The 19183-nt window shown below is 41.0% G+C and overlaps 3 protein-coding genes across 6 annotated transcripts in view; 2 read left to right on the top strand and 1 right to left on the bottom strand.

Annotated features, from left to right (window-relative positions):
• LOC146495827 (zinc finger MYM-type protein 4-like) overlaps nt 1-10606 on the top strand; it is a 29029-nt gene extending 18423 nt beyond the window's left edge. For both annotated transcript variants that reach the window (XM_085142728.1, XM_085142727.1), the window contains exons 22-29: nt 209-285; nt 714-846; nt 928-1079; nt 1176-1290; nt 1469-1726; nt 1821-1932; nt 2013-2081; nt 2406-10606. In XM_085142728.1, coding sequence (XP_084998854.1) covers nt 209-285; nt 714-846; nt 928-1079; nt 1176-1290; nt 1469-1726; nt 1821-1932; nt 2013-2081; nt 2406-2556 — 1067 coding nt within the window. In that variant the 3' untranslated portion in view covers nt 2557-10606. The remainder of the gene's footprint in view (nt 1-208; nt 286-713; nt 847-927; nt 1080-1175; nt 1291-1468; nt 1727-1820; nt 1933-2012; nt 2082-2405) is intronic.
• On the bottom strand, nt 9890-15972 carry LOC146495826 (tubulin beta-4B chain). 2 transcript variants are annotated; one of them, XM_085142740.1, is made up of 8 exons: nt 15883-15972; nt 14630-14762; nt 14362-14470; nt 12185-12295; nt 11806-12050; nt 11402-11724; nt 10975-11319; nt 9890-10893 (listed from the first exon to the last, which is right to left on the bottom strand). In XM_085142740.1, the coding sequence occupies exons 2-8, from the start codon at nt 14684-14686 to the stop codon at nt 10746-10748; spliced, it is 1338 nt and encodes a 445-aa protein (XP_084998866.1). In that variant the 5' UTR covers nt 14687-14762; nt 15883-15972; the 3' UTR covers nt 9890-10745. The 2 variants fall into 2 exon arrangements, with proteins under 2 accessions (XP_084998866.1, XP_084998865.1); XM_085142739.1 differs by lacking the exon at nt 15883-15972 and having other exon boundaries at nt 14630-14805.
• Nucleotides 15973-17441: 1469 nt separating this feature from the next.
• Nucleotides 17442-19183, top strand: part of nrde2 (NRDE-2, necessary for RNA interference, domain containing) — a 43265-nt gene continuing 41523 nt past the window's right edge. For both annotated transcript variants that reach the window (XM_085142730.1, XM_085142729.1), the window contains exons 1-2: nt 17442-17556; nt 19004-19109. In XM_085142730.1, the coding sequence (XP_084998856.1) occupies nt 17496-17556; nt 19004-19109 (167 nt within the window). In that variant the 5' untranslated portion in view covers nt 17442-17495. The remainder of the gene's footprint in view (nt 17557-19003; nt 19110-19183) is intronic.

Genomic DNA, 19183 nt, shown 5'->3' with positions numbered 1-19183 from the left:
TTTTGGAGGGTTTTTTGTTATGTTTTTTAAGCTGCTTCTCCTTCCAGACTCAAACCAGGAATCCTGTGCTTGTTAGGTGAACATTAAGCCACTAGAAATTGTGGCTGATTAATAGATATTAATAAAAGAATAGAATTAATACAGAAGAAAGATGAAAATCATCCACTAACAACAGAAGCAGGATAACTGGAAATGTTTGTTTTTGCAGAGTCTCTGGATCAGAAGTCATGTGCTCCACAGCGAGGAGTGAAGAGACCCAGAGAAGGCTCGTCCGGCCGGAAACGGGTACGACATCATTGATCATGGGTCTCTGTTTTCCCCCTATGATGGACTTTGGAATTTGCCAGCTTATTTTATTACTTGTATATTTTAAAAGACAACAAAAAATCCCCTAAGTGTGTTTAATCATGTATGTTTTGAATTATACTGTAAGAGCATAACAAATCTTCCTCGCTTCTATTTCCACTCCTGCCAGTCAAGGGTTCTTAGGGAATTGTTTTAAATGTGGAGACACATGCAGAGAACCCATCAGGATGGGGGCGGGTTTTTTTTCCCCATACCCGGTCTGATTATGTTGCTGAAAACTCCTACTGATCCAAAAACCAGGACTCAAAACAAAGAATGCTTCCCTGTACTTCCACGTTATGTTGTTATGATGTTTAAAATGCACCTAATTTGGCCATAAAAAGCTTCTTTTCCCATCAACTATCCAGGGTCGGAGGAGGACTGGTTCTCTGGAGCGTGGCGCAACCATGGCACTTTCTGCCACCTCCAAACTGAACCACCTGTATGGGGTTAAAGCCTGGAGAAGCTGGGTCCAGCAACGCAACAAGCAGCCACAAAAATGTGAGTTTTTTTCCTCGTTCTTGATTAATTTTCTGTTTAATCTGCACTGCCCGCGCTTTACGTTCATTCTCCCCGTGACAGCCGATCCAGTTGAAGTGAAAGAAGACGTCCTTGACTGCAACTCCGCTGAGCTGAGCTTCGGTCTGTCTTGCTTCATCAAAGAAGTGCGACGGCCCAACGGAGAGCCCTACAGCCCGGACAGCATCTTCTACCTCTGTCTGGGGATACAACAGGTGCCCACGAAAAACTGCACAACTGGTTTCCATCATGTTTCTTTATTTTTCTCCTAAAACAACCCTCTCCGTCCCCCACCCTCTCTGTTTGGACAGCATCTGTTTATGATGGGTCGCATAGAGAACATCTTCAATGACCAGCTGTACAATCAGTTTGCCTCCGAGATCTCTGGGATGCTTCAACTCTGGAAACCAAAACTACTACCTAGTGGTACGATGAATAAAATAGATTTTATTAAATTATTCTTCTATTTTCTTTAATAGACATAGCATTGTAGCAAAAATAAGAATTAATTCACTCTAGAATATTATCTTGATACATATTTACAGTATGTTTATCTTGCTTTAACCACCAACCAGCAAACAAAAAGATATCTCTCTTCCTCCAGGTGGCGTTGTTTCCTCCCGTGTCGAGGAGTCCTACCTGTGGGAGTGTAAGCAGCTGGGTGCCTATTCACCCATAGTGTTGCTCAACACGCTGCTTTTCTTCTGCACCAAATACTTCCACTTCAACACCGTGGAGAAGCACCAGCGCCTGTCTTTTTCCAACTTCACCCGCCACTCTAAACCCTGCAGCCGAGCCGGCAAAGTCTACTACCTCCAATTCCAGAGAAGCAGTGCCAGTGCGCCCAGCTCTGAAGAGACAGGTGGGCGTCGTTGACTGAAATCATGTGAATGACTTTAACTAAAGTATGCACAGAAGTAGAGATCAGCTGGGTTTTTGTGTCCCGTTATGTCCAGAACGACTCAGAAAAAGGCAGACGGAGAACGAGGGGGACCTGGAGATGATGGAGAACGTCACCAACCCTCTGCACTGTCCTGTCCGGCTCTATGAGTTCTACCTCTCCAGATGGTGAGACTCACACATGACAAACTTGCAATCACTGCTGCAGGAATGAAAACTGAGCGCATTACTTTCTTTGTGCACCACAGCCCGGAGTCTGTGAAGAAAAAGACCAACATGTTTTACCTGCAGCCCGAACAGAACGTCCACACACACAGGTCAGAGCGTCATTATTACCCCAAGCTTAGCTGTGTAACCATACGTGTAGGCGTTGCTTCTTGAATTGGTTATGGGTGTCTTGTTATTTTTGTTTCTGTATTTTCTACAAAAGTAACACTCCAGCAAGCATTTCAATGCTGTGTGATCAACACAAGCTAACGAGACAGAATTTCCTTGTGGTTTCGCATAATTTCTTTGAGGCGAAAAAATGTGAAATTTTATGGACAGAAAATTTCACAAAGATCAGAAAACAGAAAAGACTTTATGTTGACACTGTAAAGTGAAAATAATGTTTTTGAACATTTCCATTTTAACCTCAACAGTCCCCACTGGTACACTTCTCAACCATTGGATGCCGCCACTCTACAGAGCATGCTCACTCGCATCTTGGCTGTCAGAGAGGTTCAGCAGGAAGAGGAAGCAGTGGTTCTCGCGTCCTCGTCTGCACCTCCCGAATGTGGCGGCTTACAGTGATGCCAAGCGGCGTCGTCCCGCTCAGAGTCCCCTCTGGGACCTGTTCCCTGATTTAAAACTGTGCTCACATCGGACGGAGGCTGACAGGGAAACGGAGCGAACAGAGACACGATGAACGGACGCTTCGGGTTTGTTACCTCAGCAGCGGTCACAGAAACGCACAACGAGTTTACAAACATCTGATGTTATTAGGCAGGACAAAGGGAATCTCTCACACAGCTTTCAGTGCCCGGGACGTCAGATGTGCTTTTTATTTCAGATACAGACTGGTGAAAGGTGACGCCCATCTGAGTTGTCTTATTAGTGTCACATTTTTTTGCTTCAACCCTTTCTGTGGAGAATAGTGAACCCGACGCAGAAGGTTGCCTTTCTGGCAACATGTCACATGATCGATAACAGCATTTTGAGCAGATACTGTTGTGTGTTTGTGCACTGCTGCCCCTCAGTTAAAGGGGCTGCTTTTTCCAGATCATTCCCTGGAAGCCCCGTTCTGTCCCTCAGTGACCCTAGAACTTAATTTTGAGGAAGATGATGAAGTCACAGAGCGCCGGGTGTGACGACAAGGGCGGATGCTGAGCAAAGCTTGTGCTGGCGTGACTGGTGAATGATGCCACTCGCTTTCAGATTTATCCAGAAGTTTCTGCAACTATTTCTTCTCGTTATGATTTCCTCTCATTTTTACCACATCTGATACAGATCTACAGCAAAAAGATGGTCCCAGTCCACCTGGAAAGTGTTTATCCATTTGTACAGAAGCTGATTGGGGGTGCACATGCTAAATCCCTAAAATAATTATTTACACCTGCTGCTAGACAAAAAAAACCATACTCGCCGTATTCAAAGCAGCTGGTTGTAGTGCCATCTGTCGTTCTTCTTCTTATCCAGGGCCGGCAGAGAAACCCAGACCTCCCTCTCTCCAGCCACTTCCTCTAACTGGAGTTGAGGCGTGTTCTGGGTCCATCCCACAGCCTCGTCCCGATAGGACATGCCTGGCGCACCTCACCTAGGAGGCTGTGGATATCATAAAGTGTTACTTTGACATCCCAAATACTCACAGAAAGGTGATTATTAGGATTAAAATTTAATTGTATGCATTATTTCAGCCCCTAATGTCCCAAAAATGGAAAAATTTCCAGAAGAAATTGTGAAATGTACTAAATGTGCTATACTAAAAATAGCAAAATTTAGAGAAAATAAATGAAATTTAGGCCCATTGCAAACACCGCCACAAGTCTACAGCAGCCGTGTGAACTATTCGCAGTTCACAGTGAATATCTCTGCCTTAAAAAGTCCAACTCGCTCCTGACCTGATGCGTTCAGTTTTCAGCTGAAAATTGGTTGTACCTGAACACCGAGCTCTCCTCAACAACTCATTTTGACACAAAAGTTTTGAGGTCTCCCAAAGCTAGTAACGGGACTTCCAGGGAGAGATCCAAGAAAAGCCAAAATTCAAACTTTGAAGGGCAGATGGGCCAAATGTCAGGTGTGGTTTTTTTAATATATTTTATGGACAGACCTTCTCCTCACACCTTGTATTTTAATCCGTTAAACTGCATTACATGTCGAGTGTAAATCCCCCATCATACCCATCACTTTGGACGTGGATGACTCTTAATGGTTGAGCTCTGATTAAAACTTTAAAGTGAACCTATTCTGCTCCTTTACTAAAATAGCTTTGCATGATTCGCAGTTCAAAGTAAGCAACCCAGTTTCAAAGCAAAACATGTAATAGAGACGCTGGACCACCTTGATCATTTCTCGCTTTGCCTCTCCAAAATGTGAAATGGACACACCTGCAGAAGTTGCGTTACCAGCAGGGGGAGATAATGTATTTAAATCCACAAAGTCGGTAGTGAGCAAGAAACTTATGAAGTACATACCAGGATCCTTAATCTTTAGAATCGATTTAGCTCGGGCGCTAATATGTATATACATGTAAATGTGTTTATAATGTCTGTTTAAAAACTTTCCCATGATTCCCAACCAACATGATTTTCATGTTGGTTGAAATAAAATATCTCCCTCTGCTGTTACTGCAACTTCTGCATGCGTGTACATTTCATTTTTTGGAGAGGCAAAGCGAGAAATGGTGGACCGTGATATCAGGTTGAAATAAGCCATCTCTGTCTTGCTCAAGTAGCTCCTCCCCCTTTAACCCAGCTATCTTCTCATTGGCAGCTCCTTGTAAAGAGAAAGTGGGCGGAGTTTCTGTTTTCAAGCTTGTGTCTGAGCTTTCTGCTCTCTCTGGGTTTGTAATCTTGCACACACAGACTGGCCATCATTAAAATAATAACCTGCTACTGTAAAACCCTATAAGAGCACAATAGGTCCCCTTTAATATTGATCAGTGTAATCCTTCTCTTAACAGCAAAAAACGCACAGTGCCTCTCATCTTTTCTTCTTTTTTTAATGAATTATCAGATATGATATAGTTCCCCCATTTCTTTATTTATTCATATATATGTCCCATGTGGCCTTATTTCACTGCTATGAACTTTCCATTTTCCGTGCTGTAGGAGAATCCGTTGATATTTTCTGTCTCATTGTAGTGAACGGCTCACTACGAGTATATAATCGGCTAAATTCTCAAACCCCGAGGCTGACTTTCCCTTGTCTCCTTTCTTTCCTCTCCACTTTATCCCCTCTGTCCTTCTTGTTTTTCACTCCCACCAGCTGGTTCCCAACTTAAGGAGTTGGCAGATTTTAGAAGAGCAGCAGACAAATCAAAAGTATAAAAACAATACTCTTACTAACTTCTGTATTTTAAACTCTATGTGTGCTTTTCTTTGTTTGGAGTCATTCCAGTTTTCTGTGAGAGACTTTTGATGAGGAATGAACTCTGTGGTTGTTTTATCTTTGTTGCCACACCCAGGCGTGTCTCCACATGCTGGACGTTATTAGGCCTAAACCCAATTGTTTTGATTGTATTTTGCTTCTTTTTTTCACTTTCATGAGCAGTTCACAGTTCTGCTGTTTGAGCAGGAACTTAGGAAAAACCTCTGGGATAAACTGGGGTGTGTTGCTCTGTTGACATAATGAAAATATGAATTTGTTCGTTCTCGTTGTGGACGTCGGGGAGCAGTTGCGTTCGTACAGCCTTCGTTGTTACTCATATTGTTTTTGTTGATGGATGGATGTTGCGGTGTAAACTAGCCACTCGCTGACATTTTCCAGCACTTACAGTGTTTACTGATGGTGAATTAACACACACAGACTATTGAGCATAACTGTCACCATTGCTGGTGTAAATGAAATATTACTGTCTCAATATTACAGCTGCTGTCTGAAGCCTCCTTTTTTTAATTTCTTTTTCTTTCCTCATGATTTTTCAGTGAGAAGAGGCCCAAAGATGGTGTGATGTTTTATGTCATGCACAAAATGCTGAACTGCCATTAAGTATTTAAAAAATGACAACAAATAAAACAAAATCCATCATATTTCATCATATTTCTTTCTTATTCTTATCTCTTTAAGTGACTTTGGACATGTGACTTGGGTGTTGGTCCCAGGTGGATGCAAGTATTTTTATTTTTATTTAAGTATTTTAGAAACAGCTGATCTGCTGGGATGTGTGGGCGCTACAGTCTCCATGGTTTTATGGTCTGTATAAGAGAAAATACCCAGTGAGAGGCGGTTCTCTGGGTGAAAATCTCTTGTTGATGCCAGAGGTCAGAGGAGTAACTCGACTCAACTATGCAGAAGAATCTCTGATGCACAGAACACGTCAACCTTGAAGCAGATGAGCTACAGCAGCAGAAGACCACGCTACAGTGCTCTTGTCAGCTAAGAAATATAAGCTGAGGTGACACTTCACATGGCCTCACCAAAATTGGACTCTAGGAAATTGGAAAAATGTTACCGGAGCTGATGGGTCTTGATTTCTGCTGGATGGATGGATGGAGGGTCAGAGTTTGATGTGAACAACATGAAAGCATGGATCCATCCTGCCTGGTGTAATGCTATTTTCTTGGCACGCTTTGTATCAGCTGAGCATCATTCAAACGCCACACCCTACCTGAGTATTGCTGCTGAACATAGCCATCCCTTTATGACCACAGTGTACACATCTTCTGATGGCTGCACCCGGTGGGAAAACTCAAGCTCAACTCATGTCAAACTGGTTCATTCAACATGACAATGAGTTCAGTGTACTCAAATTTCATCCACAGTCACCAGATCTCAATCTAATAGAGAAACTTTAGAATGTGGTGGAACAGGAGATTCCCATCATGGACGAGCAGCTGACAAGTTTGCAGCAACTGTGACACTGTTGTGCCAACATGGACCAAAAAGCACGTTGTTGAATCTATGCCACGAATAATTAAGGTGGCCCTGGCAAAACAGTGTCCAAGCAAGTGCTAGAAAGTGAGTGGTGAGCGTACATATGTGGCTTATCAGTGTGGTTTATATGGGGGGAAAAAAAACAAACAGGCACGACTAGTAGTGTCTGTATGTGAAACAGCTGTTTCAAGTTTGTTTGGTATACACACAGCAGGAAATAAGGTAAGGCACAGAAGGTCAATTAATGTTTACTAAATCCTGTCACCGTGTCATGGGTCAGCTGCATAATGGAGTCGCGGTTTCATGACTTCTGGAAAACAGGCATTCCTGTTATTCAAGAGGAGGCAGACACCTTAACGGCTGATAAATCCCAAAACTGGATTTTAAAAAAACAGACGAGAGGAAAAAAGATAAAATGAACTCAGTGCATTAGATAACAAACAGTCAGCTTTACTTTGACTTCAAAAACAATGCTCTAACTTATCTTTATATCATCTTATATAGGTTTGAAAGCATTCATGATCATTCCTGTGTAAATATGAATAAAAAGCAGAAACTACAGGCACACCAGAGGAAAAAGGGGAGCAGTTTGTGGACTGAGAGCAAACTTTGTAAATGATGTGCATGCTGCAGATTTTCTTTCTTTAGTTCCATGTAAAGGAAAGAAACAGGACCAGGAAGTGTCCAATCATAATGACATTTGTTTGTTATCTGTCATTTAAATATTCAGGATTATTTCCCTTCATCTGCAATCAGTAGGTTCTTGTTCTCTCCGATGGCTTCCGATAAATCCCTTTGAATTAGTTAGATGTAAAATCTTCTCATGATCAAATGCAGTTAGATTTCCCCAGTTTTCAAAAGAAACAGTTTGCAAATCTGAATTTTGTCTTGTTCTCTTCAGTCTTTCATTATATTTAGACTCTAATTTACCCGACACACTGCAAAATTTCCTGTAAACTTTTCACAACGGTGCATTATTCTGGCCATGATAATTATAGCAGGTTAAGCAGACTGAGAGATGAAGTCAAATACCCGACATGAGTACCCGGATGAGTGTTTGCACTGAGCTTTATTCAAACACGCACAAAAACATGCTATTGTTAGCTGTGTGGCTGTGCAGCTGGACAAGGGTTAAAGGAAAGTAGCCATTATACTGATGAAGGTGGATAAAGATCAAATCTGTGGCATGTCCGGACAGGACGAGGAAACAAACTTCACATAAGCAGCTTTTATTTTGCATTAACAGATCTGAACCAGAGGTTATCGCCAAATGCAAAATTCCCCCTATTGTGAAATATCTGAGTAGGCATCTAAAAACATGGGTCAAGCCTTAGTTTAGAACAAAAAAAGACCTCTGAATGTTGCAGGGAAATCTTTTGCACCAAAACTGACTGACATATATAAAGCTGTGGTCTGAAGTTTACATCCACTTGTCATGAGCGTGAATGTCGTGTTAGTTTTGTGATTTTACTGATTTCTGTAACGACAGCATACATGTTTAATGACCCAGTAAAACAAGTTGTATTTCTACCTGCTGATTTAAAGTGAAACTGAAGAATTACAAGGTAATCCTCCTTCATTATTCTATACCTTTTGTGTAATGTACCAGTACCACTGGCATGATGCTACAACCACCATGCCTGACAGTTCACACAGTGTTCTTAAATTTGAAAGCCTCACTTTACTCCTCCAAAGATATCACTTGGCACAGTGGCCGAAAAGCTCTCTGTTTGTCTCACCTGATCATAAAACCTTTCTCCAGAAAGCATTTGACTTTGTGTTTTTGTCTTAATCGACATCCTCTCCGTCAATGGTGATATCAAACTTGCTTCTCTGTGGACAGAGATGCAGGAGTTCCAGCAGTTTCCAGTTCATGGCAGGGATAACATCAAATTATGTACAGTTGGTTGAACTGATGCAAAAATCTGCAGTTGTTAAACACCCATGATATAAACGTCTGACCACATTTACACAGACAGGATGAAATGTCTCATTTAAGTTACACCTGCTGCACCAGGTGTTTTGATCTGGGGGTTTTCTAGTTGCTCTGTCTCCTGCAATCTTCCAGAAGCCCCTGGTACTTGGCCAGCTTCCTCTTGAAACGCCTGCTCGGTACAATCTTCCCAGATTGCTGTCAGAGCAAGCTGTTTTGAAGTCCCTGGCTCAGGTCTACCATTACCTGCCAGTGTTCATGATGGAAAGTAGACCTGCATCAGTTTCAGTTGCTCTCCCACTTTGACAAATGTTATGTGTTTCCTAAGGGGACAGCAGAGCCTGTTTATTGTCACAGCTGGGGAGCGACCCATAGCAACCATCCCCAAGGGCCTTGACATAGCAGCTCAGGATGTGTGTGAGTGTCCAACTCCCAGAGCACAGCAGACGGGAAGGTGTTTCTGCCTTGGAAAGGCTAAGTAAGATGTTACATAGAGAGCTTTCAACTCATTGCATTCTCTGGTTATATCCAAGCTCTCTGCTTCTTCTTTCCTCATTCACTGCTGCTATCATCTCCTTTTAATTTCATCCACTTTGTTCCCCCTTCTGCATTTTGTTCCTCACTCTACCCCTTAAGTTTGACAGCAGGAGATGAGCAGACTTGGCCACATCAGGCTAACCAGTGATTCAGATATAAACATTTAACTACAATTATCCAGCATTCTGTGAAAATGATGAAATTTGTTAAAAATTAGGGAAAGGTAATGCTAAATCATAAAAATTAAAGAGTAAATCTGTAAAATATATCCATTGTTTTTAGTTCTATGATTTAAAACGAGCCACCAGTAATTAGAGAAGCCAGAATCAAATACACACATATTTCACATTGGACCTTAAATTTAACTTAGCTTTTTCCTTTTTAAAAAAAGGGAATTTAGTCAGCAGCCATGTGTGTATAAAAACTCGGAATATTAAATGTTTTCTTTGCTAAAAGTGAACTTAAATATGGCTCATCTTTACCCCCACTGTACTACTGCACAAACACCTGCACTCATCATGCCGAGAGCACATCTGACTCATTTGTTTTTAAGTAGACAAAAAGACAAAAGTAGAAGTAATCCACCATATGTAGCACCAAACTTTATTAACCCCAACAGGGAATTCGCCATTTCAGATTGAGGAAGTTTTGGATGTCACACGCATTTGCTAGGATAGAAGGGATATGAGCAGAAAGATGGCTCATGATAATGTAAAAGTATCATGGCTGTACTGAACCCCTCTACAAAAAAAAAGACAAACTTTATTTAAATTCTTCTACAAAATCAGAACAAGCACACAAAGTTAGGTGGGAGTGATGACTTCCTGCCGCTCTCAGTGTTTTCTTTCATTTAGAATAAATCTTAAATATTCAATTTCACTTAAAAAAAATAAAATTATATTCTACATTAAACGTTAAGGGTTAAAAATTGTGAGAAAGTGCCATGAATTAGTGTTACATTCTCTCATTAGTACATGTTAAAGCTGGAGCTGGGTCATGTTCAAAATCTGTGGTGACATCAAACAGTGCAAAGGGTAAGTGATCTACACAAACAGGACTTTTAATGGTCTATTTACTGCTACAATCTTTTTTAAATGGAGTTTTTTGATCACACCTCCTGTAATAAGCGTCAGGCTCCCTTTAATGACACCATCCATTTAGAAACAGCGCAATGATGAGGTGATACTAACCAGAAAAGAAAGAACGGGCTGAAAACATTCATATTTAAAGATGGGGAACAAAAACCAACATGTAACACATAAAAGCGTGGAGATCACCCTTACGCTCTAAATAACTTGGTGTTATATGACAACTTTTGTTCTTAAAAAAAAGAAAAGAAAAAAGTTGTTTAACTTCCTGACGTCTGAACCGCATTGACCCGAAACTGTTGCATAGAAAGAAAAAAAGGGAGAAAAAGAAGAAAGAGCCGTGCTGATTTTTAGGCCATGTCCTCTTCACCCTCCTCCTCGAACTCTCCCTCCTCCTCGGCCGTGGCCTCCTGGTACTGCTGGTACTCGGACACCAGGTCGTTCATGTTGCTCTCGGCCTCCGTGAACTCCATCTCGTCCATGCCCTCGCCCGTGTACCTGAAACAGAAGCGGTGAGGTGATTGACACGTCGCATGAGGGCATGCGCTCAGGCTACAAACGGACCGGGGTGTCTCTCACCAGTGAAGGAAGGCCTTGCGGCGGAACATGGCGGTGAACTGCTCAGAGATGCGCTTGAACAGCTCCTGGATGGCCGTGCTGTTGCCAATGAATGTGGCAGCCATCTTGAGGCCGCGCGGCGGGATGTCGCAGACGGCCGTCTTGACGTTGTTGGGGATCCACTCCACGAAGTAGCTGCTGTTCTTGTTCTGCACGTTCAGCATCTGCTCGTCCACCTCCTTCATGGACATGCGGCCTCGGAAGATGGCGGCAACTGTGAGATAGCGCCCGTGGCGTGGGTCGCATGCTGCCATCATGTTCTTGGCGTCGAACATCTGTTGGGTTAGCTCGGGAACGGTCAACGCCCTAAGAAAACGAACAGATATTTTAGTTGAGATTTAATTCAAACTCGAAATAGGCATTGCTAACAGCATTCGGCTGCTCTAACCTGTACTGCTGGCTGCCGCGGCTGGTCAGGGGTGCGAAGCCCGGCATGAAGAAGTGCAGCCTGGGAAACGGCACCATGTTCACGGCCAGTTTTCTCAGGTCTGCGTTGAGCTGGCCTGGAAAGCGGAGGCAGGTGGTAACGCCGCTCATCGTGGCCGAGACGAGATGGTTAAGGTCGCCGTAGGTGGGCGTTGTGAGCTTCAGCGTGCGGAAGCAGATGTCGTACAGGGCCTCGTTATCGATGCAGTAAGTCTCGTCCGTGTTCTCCACCAGCTGGTGGACGGAGAGGGTGGCGTTGTATGGTTCCACCACCGTGTCGGACACCTGAAGAAGGAGAAGGCGCCATTAAGGGCGGGCAGGGCCTGACACAGTTAATCTGGAATGATGTGGATGTCGAATACGGACCTTGGGGGAGGGAACCACGCTGAAAGTGTTCATGATGCGATCCGGGTATTCCTCGCGGATCTTGCTGATGAGCAGCGTGCCCATGCCGGAGCCCGTACCTCCGCCCAGGGAGTGCGTGAGTTGGAAGCCCTGGAGGCAGTCGCAGCTCTCTGCCTCCTTCCTCACCACATCCAGGACTGAGTCCACCAGCTCCGCCCCCTCAGTGTAATGGCCTTTAGCCCAGTTGTTCCCTGCCCCGCTCTGACCTGTGTGTCACAAGCAAATATAGACATCTGACACCACTGACTCCATTTCCATATTTAAAACACAATTACTTTCCATTTTACTTTTCTACAGCCAGGATGATGAATGAATGAATGTTCAGCTTCCAAAGGCTCACCAAAGACAAAGTTGTCAGGTCTGAACACCTGACCGAAGGGGCCGGACCTCACAGAGTCCATTGTGCCCGGCTCCAAGTCCACCAGGACCGCACGAGGGACATACTTCCCACCTGGTGAAGACAGATGACCAAAAAAAGCCATGCTTTTAACTTCAAGATTATATAATTGGTTTAGGGATAGGGCACCTGTTTAATATCAGTTATAAATCCTTAATAATCCTCCGAGCTCTATCAGCAAACTACGCGAAGTGCAAATAAATACAAAAACTAATAAAGCCCAAATTATCACAGGTAACTACAGAGGGGGAAAAAACTTTAACAAGAGGTGAAAATCACACCAAAAACAACCAGAAGTTATTATGATTTAGAAAAACTAACAAAAACCAAAACATGTTCAGTTTCAATTTGTTTTTTTAAATCAAGACAGGTATGTTTGATTACCAGTAACCATCTAAATTTCTGAAATCTTCAACCCAGAAAACGCTTCTTTTGGTGTAATCTTTAAAAAAGAAAAAGTAAAAAGAAACAGAAATGTCTGATGTTGAGATAGCGCAAGATCTTAAAATTGATTTTTTTTTTTAAAACATTTCACCCTAAACCACATTATAGAACTTGCTCTTTTATGAATTAAAAAAAATTAAAAGACAGTTTAATGATTTAATTTTTTTTTTTTTTTTTTTTTTATCTACATCTACTTGAATTCTTTTGTAAGTGGTGTTTGCCAAAGGAGCAACTTTGGCAAAAGCGGTTTAAATTTTCCAGGTTTTCTGAAGGTATGTGAACATTTCTTTGGACTGCTTTAAAACGCTTTATTAAATACTCAGTCCCCATTCTCTTCAGACAGAAGAATGTCAATAATAATGGATCTGGGGATTATCTCTTATTATCTCTTAGTATTATTATTATTATTATTAGTTTTGTTTGTTAAAATGTGACCCAATATTTGTCCATTCATGGAATTGTTTATTTGCTATAACAATAAAAAATAATTTGAAGAACAATTAAAAATGAGAAGTGATGTAATCCCTTATATCTTAACTCTTACTTGTAACAAAATTCAATTGATGTGAAATTATTATCATATCAGTTTGATGTGACAGAAATAATAAGCCCCATGCCCCATACGGTAACACCACTAACGTATCAATCATCATGCTACTCAGTTAAGCCATACCTGACAAAAACAGGATTCATTATGATAAAAAAAACTTAGCATTTGCATAAAATACAAATAGTTTATGCAAAAAGTTCCTCTGAACATAGGAGTCACCGGTGTTACTGAGTAAGTAATGGCTGTTTTTTATAGTCCCTTTCATAAAATCCACATGTGGTCATATTGTGCTCACACAATTGGGAGGTGGTATGATGAATTCTTTACAGAGCTTAAGGAAATTAGTAATAGGAAGTGAACTCATAATAGGCCGTTTTTCCACAGTAACACCGGTGAGGCAACTTCATAGGATCATTACTTTCTTTATACATTTTATATTTGTTCTACATATCTTACATTTCTATATGTGTATTGTGTCTATTGTATAACTTATTTATTCATTCATTCACTTCTGAACTATGTGAAATCACAGCGCTTAGCTGCTATAGCTGACTGTGGTGCTTGGGCCACTCATGACAGATTAAAAACGAACACTGCCAAACTGATAGCTCAGGAACTGTTTAAATAACATGTTTATTTTAAACACAGAAATAAACTGTAACCCTACAATGTTTCTGCAAAGGCCGGGGGTGGGGCAGAGACAGACGTCACCGTAGAATCACCCAGACTATGACATGAGCAAACCCACTGCAGAAACTAGTATTCACATACTTAATGTACTTAACTATAAAAACTTTACTTTGTCATAAACTGCATGAACATACTTAATGCTTTGCCTCTTTAACTTAGTGATAATATTATCCCAGTCCGGAGTGTGACTTAAAGCGGGAACAGTCTAATTTGTGGGCACCATTGCTAGGCGAGGGTTTGTTTTTGTTGTTTTGTCTTGGAAACTGAGTGACGGTAACCAGGAAGGAGAGCCAAGAAAAAGCCCCCTGACTCTGAAAGGGGGGTTGATTAATGCCCCCCCTACTGGACGGTGGCTGTATTAACCAGGTTTCTGCTGGCTATTGAATTACCTCAGCTCACCCAGAAATTAGATCAGAGTGTGCAGTGTGAAGTTAACCTGTAGCCTCGTTGTAGTACACGTTGATTCGCTCCAGCTGTAGGTCGCTGTCTCCGTGGTAAGTCCCGGTGGGATCGATGCCATGTTCGTCACTTATAACCTCCCAGAACTAGAACACACACACAGGGACGGAATAAAACGATTAAATCAGTCGGCTCAGTCAAACTCAGCAGCGCTATGATTAGCTCTGGCGCTAATTTAATTTAGCGGCCCGCGTACTCGAACTTCAAACACTCAAACTCAACTTTAAAACCACTATCACTCTCACCTTCGCGCCGATCTGGTTGCCGCACTGGCCGGCCTGCAGATGAACTATTTCCCTCATTTTTTGGTCGAAATGAAAAACTTCTGAACAGCCAAGCGTAGACACTGATCCAGCGCTCAACCAACAACGGACTAACCTGAGAAGGTAGGAGCGTTGTCAGCTATAGAGACACCGAGAAGGCAATTGGAGGAACTAAGTGTCAAACAAAACAGACTGGGAATCGGATTGGCCCAAACACCTTGGTTTCGGGTTTTGATTGGATAGCGATCCCAGGAGGTCCGTTACCTCGGTAACACGGACAGAACGGCGCACACATTCAGCACACAACGCGTCTCTTGGAGACTCGCAAGAGCTCTGCGTGCGCGTCACTCAGGTTTGAATAACAAACCCAGGAAAGACTTTTCAGAATCAACTTCATTTTCTACCCGATACACGAGCTCACGACGTGAAACCTAATATGGAGACTGAATCTTAACGCCAAAGGAGGCGATCGTTTGTAGTTACCATGCTACATAGTCGTTATATTTTAGAGTCAGCGAGAGCACTTTCTAACTTCTGGCTTACATATAAAATTACAGTGCGATGTGCATTCAGTCATTCAATCGGAAGTAATTCAAATTTAAATACCAGGTTTTATGACGATGTGGGAGCATTTCTAATTTTATTTTTGACAGTACTGTGGAAAGGCGTTGAGTCATCCCTCATTTCTTTATACTTTGCTTTCAAGGAGCCAGGCATTTGTGTGTTTCTAAAAGTCATCTTGAGCATTACATTTCCAGGCTTTCTGGAGGAAATTTTATTTGGACATTGGCTCCTTTTTCACCGATTTTCAGACGAGTCAGTGAAACTGATCATTTAAAAACTGCATTTTGTATTTACTGAGTTTTAGCTTTTTTGAAACATTTAAATGTGACAAATATGCAAAAAATAGAAAAATACAAAAAGAAAAAACTGGTAACTTAAAAATCTGTAAAGGGGCAAATACTTTTTTTTACAGACTGCCTGTCAGCTGTCTTCACTATCCAAACAATTTTCAGCCAAGTGTAACCGGTGTGATCCTGCGTTGTGTCTGATCAAAAAAGGTAAAAGAAAGAAAGGCCTCCAAGTAAATAATTTGCCCACTCCAGCTCCTCTCCCACAGGGGAATTGTAGAAAAGGACTGGCATTTATTTTTACATTGAACATAAAGTATGGATTTACACGTAACATATTTGACATAAGATAAAACAAAAACAACAACATGAAATCCGACATACCTGATCAAAAAAGGTAAAAGAAAGAAAGGCCTTTCAGTAAATAATTTGCCCACTCCAGCTCCTACGACCAAATACAAACAGTGGGGAAGAGGGTTAGCTCAACCCACCACAACTTCCAAGCTAGCAAGAAGTATATATATCCATGCTAGCATTTATGGCGCCTAAAACACATTTATGATACACACATACTACACACTTATAACATCTAACAAAAAACAGGCTTAATAATGACAATAATTGAACTAAAATCGCAATCAGAAATATCAGGGTGGCTAAATATGAATTATATGTGTGTTTTACAGTGTTGGGAAAGAAATTATACCAACCTCTCCCACAGGGCAATTGTAGAAAAGGGGAGAGGCAAAAGGGGTACATTGTATTTATAGGGTTGCACCAAAGAAGAAGAAAAGAATGAGGAGGGGCTCTAACTGATAATGAACATAACTACAGGCTTGGAGGTCCTAAAAGTCAGGTATAAAAGGAACAGTTTGGGGGTTTAGGCCACATTTTGTGTAATTATAACAATGTGATTTATGACCCTGTTACACAAGTTCATACTGATTTTGCTAATACGGTTTTAACAGATACGTTTCTTTAGTTATCGGATGTGCAATATAAACTATAAAAAGTGCCAACCTATTTCATTTTTTTTAAATTTCTTTTGCTGAAGCACTGGAACGAATTACATAGCAATAATCACACTAATGCATTTAGAACCTCCTTTATAAACTCTGGTGTCATTAATTGTACACTTCTTCTAATCACTGACAGACCTTTACATATTTTACTTAAAGTATTATCAATATACGGTTTTTTTTATTTTAAAAGCAACGAATACACTAATAATAATAACAGTTTTGTCTCCTCTTTTTTTTTGTGGGAATATTATAAACGCATCTTTTACAGCGTCCAGTCACTCATTAAGCATTAATAAGCTTAATTGATCAGTTGAGGTTTCAGGTCCATATACTGTTGAGTCATCAGTATACATAAGAATCTGAGCCAGTTTTTAAAACAAATGAAAGCTCATAAAAACGATCTGAAAATAATAATTTCCCCAAACAGCTCCCCATGTTAAATGCCTTATCATTGATAGTCTGCCTATGATTTGTCAAATAGCTTTGTAACAATTTCAGTGAAGTGCCAGAGAAGCCATAATTTATTATTTAGTAACAGGAAGTAAAAAAAAAAATCAACTTTCCCTTGCCAACCATCTGTGCCAGTGCTGTACAGTTTGAATAGTATTATTTTCCACTGGATTATTTTATATTAAGTACACGTGGGCAGGAGAGATTATATTTGTGAACTAATAGCCAAAGCTGCCAACGCAGTCATGAATTCGAGCTTTCAGGTTAACAGGGGCTCTTTTAACGTTTTAAATTACAAAATAATACATTAAAATAAAATCCGAAGTTTTTCCTTCTTATTTCCAAATGTATTATATGTTTACACAAGACAAAAAAAATAAGTGAGTATAATACGCTTCAACAGAAATGGGATTTTAATTTTTTAACATTTGAAAAATCCCCAAACGGCGTTATGTTTTACTTTGGCGAGCCCAAACGCCGTTTGACGTCACATTCCTGCGCCCTGTTTCTAAGTGACGCAGCATCATGGCGCTGTTTCCAGCGTTTGCAGAAGAGGCGAGCAACAAAGTTAGAGATTCTTCCACAGGTGATCCCGGCTTCCTGTAATACACGGTTTTTAATGTCGGTTAGCAGTCACCTGGACGCTCTGTTAGACTGACAGTCTGTCGAAAACTAAAATCTGACCGAAACAACGACCTGATATTTAATGTCAGATCAGCCGCTTGTCGCTGGAACTGAATGACACAAAATATCTTAACCTCTTTTAGCTTTATCTCTCATTTCACGATATGTTTTCCTCTTGGAAGTCCAAGAAACTCGCTATCTTTGAGCTAAAACAGCGACGATTTTACGTCTTTATAATCTAAACGACTTGTCAGTATCTTTAGATACTCTTTACCCATCCTGCTCGTGTCATTACACTAACGTTTTATTGACGTATTGAAGCTTCGGGGTTCATTTAATGAATAATCATTTAGTGCCTCCCTCCCGACCCTCTCTAGAGGATTTTTTTTTTGTCTCATTTCACTTTTTCTATTTAATGAATAAAAAATGAATGAGGACGAAATTTTGGCTTACTACTATGAATATTTTCAGAGTTGGTATTTCAAAAAATATAATACTGTATAAAAGTCTTGAGCCACCCTTGGTTTTTGATATTTCTCTGCTTGAAAGATCGAAAATAGACTGAGTGATTTCTTGAAATATGTGGGGAAATACACGGAGGTACAGTATATATGGTAAAAACTCAGTTTGTTCACATTTAAAAAAACATCTCTCTGAGGTAGCTTTCATGTAATTTCTTTAAGTACCATTTAGGAATAGTTTAACAGGCTTCTTGAAGGACATTCAAAGCTCTTCTTTCAATGTTGGCCACGTTTAGATGATCCCACACTGTTGCAATAATTGAAGTCTGGGCTCTGGGGCAGCCAATCCATGACTCGTAGTGTTTCATTGTGTGTTTTTCTACCCAGTTGTAGTTTAACTGCATTCACAGTAAGTTTGGGATGATTGTCGTGCTTAAAAATAAAGCTGTTGCCAGTCATACATTTTTCAGATTGTATTACATGGTGGATGAGAATTTGATGGTTCTTCTGTGTTCATAATTTCATCAGCTTTGACAAGATCTTCAATACTGCTGGGCGAAATGCAGTTCATCTGCAGATAGTTTTTTTTAGGCCTGTTACTTTTGTTCTCCATTCGTCCAGTTTCTTCAGTTTTGCCCTCAGTTTTCCCTGCACAACATCCAGAGATATGCTATGTTTCCAGCTAATGCCCCTTAGGGAAGAATCATGTTGTTGGTGCAAAAATGCCATGTTATGTCTGTTATACTGCACTATCTTTGCTATTTTCATTGATTCGACTAAAGAAATGGGAAGAAGTTATTGTGTATGCAAAATGTAAAGTAAAGTGTTGTGGTCCAAAACTCTCGCACAGTGCAGTATCACTACTTGGGATAGACAGATTGCATTGTTCATGATTTCTAAGTCCTCTTGATTATCTCGTAATTATGTCTTGTCTGCTCTCATTTTCAGAGTTTGATTGGCTGAAGAATAAGAGTTTTCAGACAGGAGATGCACTCTCTCTTCACGGTCGATTTCTAGAGAAGACCAGCGAGGAGCAAAACAAGAAGGAACCAAGGTAAAAGAATCACAACTCTGTTCACTGAACTGTGAAATGTGTTGGTTCTTCCTTAGAAATTCATCGCTGCCCAG

The sequence above is a fragment of the Neolamprologus multifasciatus genome, chromosome 19 (genome assembly GCF_963576455.1).
Source record: "Neolamprologus multifasciatus chromosome 19, fNeoMul1.2, whole genome shotgun sequence".
Classification (NCBI taxonomy): Eukaryota; Metazoa; Chordata; class Actinopteri; order Cichliformes; family Cichlidae; genus Neolamprologus; species Neolamprologus multifasciatus.
This window is presented reverse-complemented; position numbering and strand designations above follow the sequence as displayed.

Bases quoted from the DNA above. Each gene is read 5' to 3' on its own strand.
- LOC146495826 (XM_085142740.1), bottom strand. From the start codon at position 14,686: ATGAGGGAAATAGTTCATCTGCAGGCCGGCCAGTGCGGCAACCAGATC. The intron at 11,725-11,805 runs GTCCGTATTCGA...CTCCTTCTTCAG, and splicing joins GCGTGGTTCCCTCCCCCAAG to GTGTCCGACACGGTGGTGGA. The intron at 10,894-10,974 runs GTGAGAGACACC...CTTCTGTTTCAG, and splicing joins CGCAAGGCCTTCCTTCACTG to GTACACGGGCGAGGGCATGG.